This window comes from Caloenas nicobarica, chromosome 1 (genome assembly GCF_036013445.1).
Source record: "Caloenas nicobarica isolate bCalNic1 chromosome 1, bCalNic1.hap1, whole genome shotgun sequence".
NCBI classification, from domain to species: Eukaryota; Metazoa; Chordata; class Aves; order Columbiformes; family Columbidae; genus Caloenas; species Caloenas nicobarica.
Window position 1 is genome coordinate 53,793,337 of NC_088245.1, and position 10,911 is coordinate 53,804,247.

Genomic DNA, 10,911 nt, shown 5'->3' on the forward strand with positions numbered 1-10,911 from the left:
AACACGCTTTCAGATGATCAGAAGAAGTCAGAGTAAGATACCGTAATGTTTTCACAGGAATGAATTCTTCCTGCAAATGAACAACAGGGTGCATGTCAGTGTTCTCCTCACATAGCCAAATCACTCCTCTTTTTCTTCCAGGCAACAGTTGCTGCTTTTGCTGCAAGCGAAGGCCATTCACACCCGCGAGTGGTGGAGCTGCCAAAGACTGATGAAGGCCTGGGCTTTAATGTCATGGGAGGAAAGGAACAAAATTCACCTATTTATATTTCTCGCATCATTCCTGGAGGAGTGGCGGAAAGGCATGGAGGCCTCAAACGGGGGGACCAGCTGCTTTCGGTTAACGGAGTGGTACGTGAAAATTTGATAGAGCTTCAATTTCATCTGGATTTTCCTTTTTCACAGCTGCTCTAATGCCATGATTTGAAATGCAGCCACATAAAACAAAAAGAAGTAGCTCTGTGAGGGACCTTCAGTATGCATCTGTGGTGGAGTGAGGCAAAGCATCATCGACAACTTTGTGCCACTACAATTTCTGTTGTAATGAAGGGTGCTTGAGGAGCTTCATTTTAAATCCACGCCACATGCTCTGTTTCCAAAGAAGCTATGTCTGTCTGAATTGATAATTCTGCAAATTCCTTTTGTAGTAAAAGCATAATGACACAGGCTTTGTGGTTCTTGCACTTCATCACCTCTGAGACACTCAGCGCTTTCCAAGCACAGTGGTGCCTCAGTGGCACTTGTGCAGTCTTGTGACCTTTGGAGTGTTTGAACACATAAAATCAAAAGAAATTTGGTAAGAACATTTGGTGCTGATTTGCAGTGGAAGGTACATTCCAGATTTCTGTCAGTGACATTCATCCAGCTGAAATATCTTTGTCAGAGAAATCAGGGACCATACAGGGACCGTATATTTTCAGAAAAAAAAGGTACATTTTTTTACATGTTCATTTTTCTTGTAAGTCAATACTTCAGGGTGTATATATTTTGTGTTAGTTTCACTGTGAATGTCAGTATGGAGGTAAAAATGAAAAGAGAGGAAAAATAGGGCTTTGACTATATGACATAGGTCAAATTCTGCCTTTCATTTTGCTTTTTGTTCCCTTTTACAAGGGAATGTAAAGTACTGAAAGGGTAAGCATACTCATTCATATAACCCTATACTTCTCTTAATGAAAACATAATCCTTTTTCATGCAAAACCTCCTCTAAACTTCATATTTAAATACACAAAAGGCACGTAGGAGCAATTCTTGAATCCAGTCATAAATATGAGAGTCTCCAACTTAAATTTCCTCTTTGTTGCAAGCCCATAAAGAATGAAAAAAATGCAGCTTTCTGCATGCTTTCATGTTGTCATCTGTTTCTCTCAACAATAGCTATTCCCTTTCACTTGAAACAAAATATCAGCGCAACACTTCAGACAGACTTTTTACCACTTTCTCTATCAACCATAATGTTCTCAAAAAAGAAATAATAGGTCTGGAAGCTTGCTTGCCCCAGTACATGATGAGAAAGAAAAGATAGGAAACGAAAAAAAGAAAGCCCACTGAAAAGATCATACAGTCTCAGGGAAAAAGAAATCAACTGAATATTTAAAAAGTAAATTGCCTGAACTTCACTGTTTGGAAGGAGTTCAAATAATTTTGTTGTTGTTCAGCACTTCTTTCAGCAGGTGAATAAGAAGGCAGATATAAAGAGTTTATATCCACTATTTGATGTATGGTTCTCAAAAAATCCTTTTACTGTCAACAATGTCAAGGCAAATACTGGAGAAGAAAGTGGCGAACCTTCAGATGTCAAGATGTATTGAATTTGACTCTGTCGTCATCTCTATTTCATGATACTCTGTTCAAAAAAATTCATGAATGTGCTCTAGAATGTTTTTATACCTGATGTAGCAAAAAACCCACAATATCATATTCCCAATTGCATGTAGGCACACAAGAAAGTTGTTTCAGAGATCCAACAGAAATATTTTTATGTTGAGTCTAAACAACAGAATTTGAAATTTGAATTGCAGTTGGAATTGAAATAATGCCTATGAGCGACTGTTCATAAACCAGTCTTGGGCTGAATTAAGCCCATACAATATAATTCGTAAAAAGGCAAAAATCATAGCAGTGGTAATTTGTTTGCAGACAGCTTGAGACAGGAGGAGAAAGGTCTAAATTTAACATTGTTTGCTGGGACTAGTTCACTCTGTGCTTCTCTCAATTTAGCTGGAGAAAAGCAAATAATATACAGTATGTACAATACAACAGACGGCTCAGCAGTGGAACATGAAATGAAAATGAAATATCTGTAACTTGTTTGTGCTCAGAAGTTGGTGGTTATCCAGCTTCATAATTATCAACATAAAATTAGAGCTGTGTGTTCAGATTTGTTATCCCAGCGTGACTGGGATGATTGTTCCTTGAGCTGTTTCTCCGGACATAAAAATAGTGTTTTCTCATTATGCTGGGGATTTTGTTACATATTTTTGTCCAACCCCCTCAAAAGTAAAGGAAATTGAAAGCAGTAAGCCCTGCAGATGGCTCAGCAAAGACACTTGCTGGTGGCTGTTCGTATCTGGCAAAGATTCTGCATTTGTCAGATACCTGTTGTGAGTCAGATACAGAAAGGGACGCAAAATAGGTTTATAACAGCTAATTTCTGAGCCAAGCATTTGCTTACATATATCTAATAGTAATACCTTTATCAGTTTCTCAACTTGTGGAGTAACAATCAGATTCTCATTTTTGGCTGCGAGAGACTTGGATTTTTTCTTATATATTTATGACAAGTCTGTGAGCCTAGATACAGGAATGATTGGTGTTTTCCCACACCGTATCTGCAGTTCATTCAATGGTTCTTGTCTCTACAGTATTTTGCATCCCATTTTTTGATGCAATCTTTTAGTGCAATAAGGGAAATACAGACCTAAGTATATATAAATATATGCCATCAAAAATTACAGATTAAATGAAGATACACATTCTGAAAGAAATTTATTAAATCCCATGTTTGGTGTAGATCCTCCCCCAATGTCCTCAACCGGTGTAATCCTGTCAGCAAAATCCCTGCAGGCAGGACTGATACCAGCAGGAGTCATTCGCCAGCACAACCTCACAGGTTTGCAGAGGTAGAAGAAATTAAGCAGCAAAACAACCTCCTGCGCTGGTATAAGCTCTTCTCCCTACTGCAAGGGGCTCTTATATTTAAGTTGTGCAGCTACAGCTGTGCAGGTAAAGCATTTGTAATGCCTTAGAAATACGAGTGCAAGCAGCAATGAAGACATTAAGAGCAAGTGTAGCAATCATGTCGATAGCAGTTGAAAACTTTGGCTGTTAAGACGTGGGTTAGGTACGTTTGGAGAGCAGGATTTGTATTTAGCAGCACTATCTTTTACTTTGCTATTTTCCCCTCTCCGGTTGTGGTTCACAGCTTTAGGCTGAATTCTGTATCATTACTATTCAAGTCAATGGGAGTTTTCCATTGACCTGGATAGCAACAAAGTCAAACCCTTCATTTCTAATTAGAAAATACTGTCTGATAACTGGAAGAACAAGGCCGGAGGCAAATGTGAAAGAAAACAGGCAATCATGAATTAAATACAGGTTACTAAGTCATATGAAGTATTAAAGTACACCACTTTGTTATTCCCTGAAAGAACAATCACAATTGCTTACTGGTGCCAGTTAGACCCATCCAAGTCTTTGAAAAGCAAATGAGTATTTTAGCTACTTCATGTAGCTTGGGAGCTTACAATTTTTGTTCATAGCCTGTTCTAAGTTCATACCGTTCCACAGCAAGACTGATCACGACAGTGTCTTTTCCTCTGAGTGCCCATACCTTGTCACACTGACCACAACTAACAAGCAGAAAATAAAATACAAAACAGTGCCAAGTTTTATACAGTTCCTCTCAAGGTGAGAAGTGTATTTACAAAAGCCAGTATCACCGTGTCACAAAGCAATGAGTTATAAAAGATAGCTACTTACATTATCCGCTGTATGATTGCCTCTTCTAATATTGAGCAGTTATGGGGTAGGTGACATGGGGAATAGATTTTAATTTGTACCTGTGACTTGTTCATTAAAGCAATTTCACAAAACATGCTGTGCCATCTATAGGTTTTTATTTGAAGTCTCTTTGGAGCATTAGGTACATTCACTGTTTCTTATCCAACAACAATTTCCTCTTTGCAAATATTTGGAAGGAAACTTTTTTTTCTCCAAATTAACTTTGGGTAGCGGTGCTTGTTCAGCAGATTTATCCCAATCACAATTTCTAGCAAATCTGAACATTACACACCATGATTTTTCTTGAAGATCTTTGAATAGGAGACCTACTGGAGGAATTTCATGAACATACAGTTCAAAAAGGTGAAATCATTTATTTCTCTTAACAATCAAGCGTATATTTATTTCAAGGTTTCCTCTTTTTCTGGTAATCATTTCAGCACCTGAAATCGTATTCATTATTTCTCTAAGTTGCATTAATATTTTTGAACCATCTTAACATTTCCATACAAACTCTTTGAGTCCAGTCAGTTGACCCAGACAGGGAATAATTATTTGGATTAATATGTTGAAGGTTGTTTAACAGGAGACAGGAAGATAAACAGCAAGGTGATAAGCTTGAATTGTGTTGTTTATATTATTTATGTAGAAGCGTATTGTGTCTGCTTTTTGAAACCTTTAAATAATTATTTCTAGTTCAAAGTGTGCCACAGCAGAAGTAATTCTTATTCACTGTTCTTGCACAATGCTAGTCAGTCAAACAGGAGAGATGAAAATAGAAAGAATTTTCTTCTGACAGTTGCTATAATTGTGCTAAGTTATTCTTTTAGCGTGAATTGTACTTCAAATTTTTTGAAGGCTGCTGCTTCTCTTTGGACGCCTGTGGGTATAGTTTCATTTTAAATAGTGTGGTATACATGTGAGTTGTAAAACACAGCATGTAGTAAAACTTTGATTTATTTTATGTGGGAAGAAAATTACTTACTTTTTAAAGGGTCTAAAATCCATGTGAAGAACTCAGTTGTGCGATCTTTTTTTTTTTTCTGCGCAGACATACTTTTGTTTGTTGGAATATATCCTACAACACCCATGGGCAATCATACACCATTAGAAAATTTCACCCTTTCTCTGAAGGTGGGGAACAACCCACATGCCTGAAAAGCACTCCAGTCAGACCTCTTAATGGTAGAAATTAAATACTCTTCACAGCTGAGTCACCTCCCCCTTTTGGAGATTTACTGTTTCAAACAATGTTAGCACAGAAATCAGAGCTTGAGCCCCTTTGGGAACACTTCTGATTTCACAGCAGATATCATCTTACTGTAAACCATTTTCCAGAAAGGGAGGGAAAATATATATTCCTTCAGCAAGAATTTGCAATGTTTCAGTTGTCACTGTTTGATTGCTTACAACTAACCAGATAAAGACTAGTTTATTTCCAGTGGAGAAGCCACATCACATAAATGGTAAATGTGTGAGCAATGCCATTAGCTCTCTGGGACACGGGTTGTCCCGGGAGCTCCTTCGCCTGCAGCTCAGCAACTGCTTAATCACCACACGTCGTCCCCTGCAGGATCCAAACAGGGCCAGGGCGTAGGAAAGGAATAGCTGTTTCAAACTTGCAATTTCTTCCATTTCTTACCAACGATTAAGTAGGATTTTATTTTTGTACCTTGCAAACAGTTTGTTTGGGTTTTTACTGCGGGGTTTGGGTGGTTTTTTTAACATCATTTTTGTTTGCATAAAGCTTGTTGAGTGTTTCCCCTCGTTTCCACATGTATCAGAAATTAGGTTTGTAATGAGACCTAAGACAGATTTGGGTTATTTAAAATATGAAAACTAGTATATTCCCAGCAGTGCATAAATCTTAACACTTTCCCTTAAAGCTCCCTTGAAAAATGTAAGGTATGGAAACTTCCTAAAACCCCGATAGCCTTTCCGTATGAAAAACAGGGCTGAGCTCTAGATCAAAGCAGCGTTTTTGTGATTAAATCTCTTCTCCCTGCTCCCAGAGCGTGGAAGGAGAACACCACGAGAAGGCAGTGGAGCTGCTGAAGGCAGCCAAGGACAGCGTCAAGCTGGTGGTCCGCTACACACCCAAGGTGCTGGAGGAGATGGAGGCTCGCTTCGAAAAACTGAGAACAGCCCGGCGCCGGCAACAGCAGCAACTGCTCATTCAGCAGCAGCAACAGCAGCAAACTACACAGCAAAACCATATGTCGTAGGTGAGAGGATTCATTGGTCTTCCCTAAAGCCCGCTGACGGCACCCTGCCTGCGCCAGCAGTGCTGGCCAGGGTCCAGGGGTCCGTCAGGGCAGGGTCGGGTGCCAGGGCCTGTCCCAGCCCCAGCCAGGGGAAGCTGGGGGGCACCAGGGCAGCCCCAGGCGCTGGGCACCTCCCTGGGGATGGGGACCGGCTGAGGCCAGGCCAGGACGTGGGCCCGGCTCAGCGGGGCCCATTGTCGGGCAGGGTAGGGCTGTGGGGAGATGGAGACCAGCCCTGCTGTGGCATCGCTGCGGTGGGGGCTGATGTTCCCAGGGGGCCAATATGGGGTCCTGGGGTGAGGGGAGGGTAGGGAAGCCCTGCTGGGCTGAGATGGGGTCCTGGGCTGGGGGAACCCAGGGAGGGGTGAGGGACAGTCAGGGCTGGCGGTGCCGTCAGGGACCCAGCAAGCACACACTGCAAGGAAGATGATCAGAAGTCATTCCTTGGTGTATTTCCACATGGTCTATCCCATTAAAAATGCATTTTGAAAATAGAGGAAAGGCCCTAACAAATGTGGGAGCCAATTTTGAACTAATAACCCGGAGATCAATAACCACTGTGCAGCTCTGGCTTTACAAGCAAGACTGCATAAGAAGTTTGTAGTTACTGGTAACATTTTTTTTAAATTAAAAACCGGAGCATTTGTGACATGGAAGAATATGCTACCAGATTTAGACACAGCTTAATGTATTTTCAAATAGTCTATTACCACTCTGCAACAGAACATTGAGGATTTCTGCCGGTACATGAAGAAAAGTCTTCCTATTCCTGTCCCTGCTGCAGGAAACCCAAACTTCACTCTGCAGTTCTTCTGCTGGGAACCCACAAGTGCTTATTTCTCATTTCCAGTTTGGTAGGAAGTATTTCATTCACTCTCAACTGATATTGAATATTACTATAGTGTGCAAGAGCCTTGCAAGATTCCCAGTGAAGTTAAAACACATGGTATGTGAGATACTCTGTGTAAGCAGTTTTTCTTAAATTAGTGAGAATTTGTGACATGAATGCAGTTATAAATATGCTCAGTTGGCCCAAATGAAATCAAGTAGGAAGCATGTCCCAATGACTTACATCTTAATCCTCCACATGTCATACCAGGTGTTCCCAAAACAACACGTTTGTAACCAGTAGGAGTCTACAAGTGACTAGGAAAGTCCCCAAATGTTCAGAAACTGAAGGTCCCAGTGATGTTATTAATGTTGATGCTGACTTCTGTTGATACTTAGGATAAAAAGCCCTCCTTGTAGACCCCACTGTCTTGTGACCACCGTAATTCCAGCTTTGTTGATGCAAACAAAGGCCCCGTGTGGGATCTGAATCCCACGTCAGGGCCTCAACTCAGGCAAGAAGTATAAACAGCAGTATTTCATGAAGCTAGTTTTGGGTTTCTGTGTAAAATACAGCAGTCACAGGAGACAAACATACAAACGGCACAGTCTCACATTAAGGTTTTCATTTTTTCAGTTACCTAGATCTTTTCATTAGCAAGGAAGGTATTTTTACTGATTTTAATTTTTCCTTTAAACGGAAAGGGAAGAAAGGCAGGCAGAGACAACCAGCAGCTGAATTCCTCATTTCCTTGTGCTTGCTCTGAGAAATGTATTTCTTTAATTCTAGGTTATTCTCAAGAAAAAAAAAGCCTCGACCAAGAGTTCAGTAATCAAGCAACCAGAGCTGTACTTCAGTATTCCAGCAAAAGGAAACAACTACAGGAACACAAAACAGAATTCATCTGGAGAATGTGCAGTACAAGAATAATGTAGTTAAGACAGCCATAGGGAGGGTACCTTCATGATAAGGCTTTTCAGCACACGTCAGTCACGGGTACATAGTACTTCTGTGACTCTATTCCTAATAAGAACAGCATGATAGGTAAACTCTATGAAACAGAGAAGTCCAGGGCTTCCAAATAATTCTGTTTGAGCTAATCTTGCACTCCTTACTCTGACAAATTGGCCCAGCTGGCTTTCTCCGGGCAGTGAAAGTTTTGTTTTAAGGAGATCAAGATTGGCTGCTTTTGGGGACGGAATCTTTCTCTACAGTTATCTCCAGAAATGAACAACGACATCGGTTCACAACTTTGCCACAGACATCAAGCTCATGCATCACGCTTCATAGCCGCTTTGTACTATATATTGTAGAACTGTTTTAACCTAACTTCCTGTTTATAATTTTCAATTTTCCCTCTGGAAATAGCAATTTACTATATTTATAAAGTATTCCATTTGTAGAAGCAATTGGCTTTTTACTCTTGGTGTTTCCATATATTTTATTATGCATCAACAGAGTGAGAAAGTTTTAGGTCAATTTTAATTTTATTAGTAGAAAGTTAGGGAATTCTAGAACTGTATTTTTAAACGTAGGTATTGCTTGTATCTATTATAGTTACTATTCAGAAATCTATAACTGGATATATTATATATTTATTCCATAAAATATATATTGTCTGAATGTACCTGTTAGAGAAGTAGGGTCTTTGCTTAGCATGTATTGCAAATGTGGTAAGCTAATGTTAGCAAAAGACCAAGCTTTGTTTGGCAGATATTACTGTGATAGCATAATCTCAGCTTTTCTGCATTCTTTAATTTATTTTCCAGGCTGATATTAATCTGTTTTAGAGAGGAGGAAGTGTAAGTTGTTTCTTTTAAGACTCACACATTATAATTTAAATCAATTTGAAGTTAGATTTCTGACTTATTTTTAATCAAACCAAACTGGAACGTGCAAACAAAATATATAACTAAGTTCCTGAGTTTACATGTCTGCTTTTCCAAAGAAAATAGTCAAAGCTGGAAGGCTGTGTCATCTGCTTTCAAGAAAATAAGTAAATGGAAACCCCAAATTCTAAAAAATAATCATTTTCAGCATGCCTTCTAGGCTTCATTAGAAAAGACGGGGAGATAAAAGGAGCACAGGGGAGAACCCTACTGTCCTTGCATAGTGGAAACTCCAGCTGATGTCAGTGAAAGTTTGGTAATGTGAGGAACGTAGAAGTGATCTGAACCGGTGTTCTGGTTGTGAACTTGGAAGAAAGTCAAAAACAACTAATATTTTGAAGGACCTATTCTCAAACAGAGAGAGGCAAAGCAAAACAGGGGAAATCGGCAGTATCATAGCATGTGTTAGAAACCAAATACAGGCTAGCCAACAGTCTCAACAGTGTTTGATTCATGTAAGTAGCCATTGAATGGAAATTACTGTATTTTAAAAACCAAACAGTATGAATTCATCCAGAGAAGCCTCATTTTATACAGAGAAGTAATTCTATCCAGTGGTCGTTGGTGACAATATCAATTAAGACAGTGGAGTTTGAGAATTACCAGGATTAAAGAGGAAATACGTTGTATTGTGCTCTGCACGGTGTCTTTTTATACTTAATAAAATTGTACATACCTATTTTAAAACTGTATTCTCAGACAGACACTGCTATTAATATTGACAATATATAAATTGTTATTATGACTGCGTATAAATGTTCTGTATCTCATCAGTACGATTTGAATTACACTGATATCTGCATTTTCAGAGATGAAGTATTTAGATTTAGTCAGCCCACTGTACTGCATTTTTCCACACCTCCTCCCCTCCTCTTCCTCAAAAAATTTAGGTTTGATGGAGTGGAATGTGCTGATTAGTAAATTTCAATGATAGAATGTCATTCATACAGAGACTCATATAAAATTCATTTTCATATATTATTATTCAATAAATTATTTATACAAGCTAAAATTAACATTCTAGTCTTTGCCAACATTTAACAATAAGATGAAAGAAAAATAAAAGTAAAATACAACTTTCAATTAATTTCAAGTGAAAGTAGGAAGAAATAAAGGGTGACTTTTCATGCCCTTTACTGATCAATAAAACATATAGCCACTTAATCACAGAATAATCTGTATCCCTAAACCGATCATCTGTATTTAGATGTAGACAGTCTTTTCACTCGTGATTGAAATGTCTCTGGTCCTAATGGGGTGAGGCACTTCCACACATGCATGGCTGAATTAGGACCTGAAGGACAGGCAGGGAGGACAACACTTTTTCCACATACAAGTCTGCAGGTACTTGTGCGTCATATTTTAACTGATTGATCTCCTGGCATTTGCTGTTTCACTACACCGAACTAATATTCCTTCCATCAACTTGGCGAGTTTTATTGCTCACATTTACCTTTGGGGCTCCTTCATGTTTTCCTGCGTTGTCAGCAAACCACAGCAGGAGATCAAACAAGTCTTTTCTGTCTCTTACAGTAACCAAAGGGGTGCCATATCATTTTTACAAGCTGTTGCATCATGTTCACTTATGCCAAAGATCCAGATGTAAGATGTAATAAGAACAGAGGTTCAGGGTTGGTGGAGTTTACTTACCAAGGCTGATGGATCTGCCGCATTAAGTGCAGGTTCTCTGTTTGCAACATCTGATCGGCACTTCATAGGAGATTGAAGGATTTCATCGCCTCTGATATAGCAAAAAGCTCACCAGGTTGCATTTTCTTATTTTCCTTCTACAGGGACAAATCATACATGAAAGGTCAATGAATGCCCAGGAGTGGAAGAAATTACATAAAAATCTACCTGCAGTTCCCTGGTGAATATTACTGCAGACCTCTTAGTCCTGTGCATCATATGTTTATATGTATTTAT

At 39.3% G+C, this 10,911-nt stretch overlaps 1 protein-coding gene across 2 annotated transcripts in view; it reads left to right on the forward strand.

The window, feature by feature from the left end:
• The window catches only part of LIN7A (lin-7 homolog A, crumbs cell polarity complex component), a 48,055-nt gene extending 39,588 nt beyond the window's left edge, over positions 1 to 8,467 (forward strand). Inside the window, exons 4-6 of one of the 2 annotated variants that reach the window (XM_065649483.1) lie at positions 142 to 351; positions 6,016 to 6,224; positions 7,886 to 8,467. In XM_065649483.1, coding sequence (XP_065505555.1) covers positions 142 to 351; positions 6,016 to 6,224; positions 7,886 to 7,928 — 462 coding nt within the window. In that variant the 3' untranslated portion in view covers positions 7,929 to 8,467. Of the gene's footprint in view, positions 1 to 141; positions 352 to 6,015; positions 6,229 to 7,885 lie in introns of both variants that reach the window. The other variant, XM_065649492.1, reaches the window with a different exon arrangement.
• Positions 8,468 to 10,911: the final 2,444 nt, after the last annotated feature.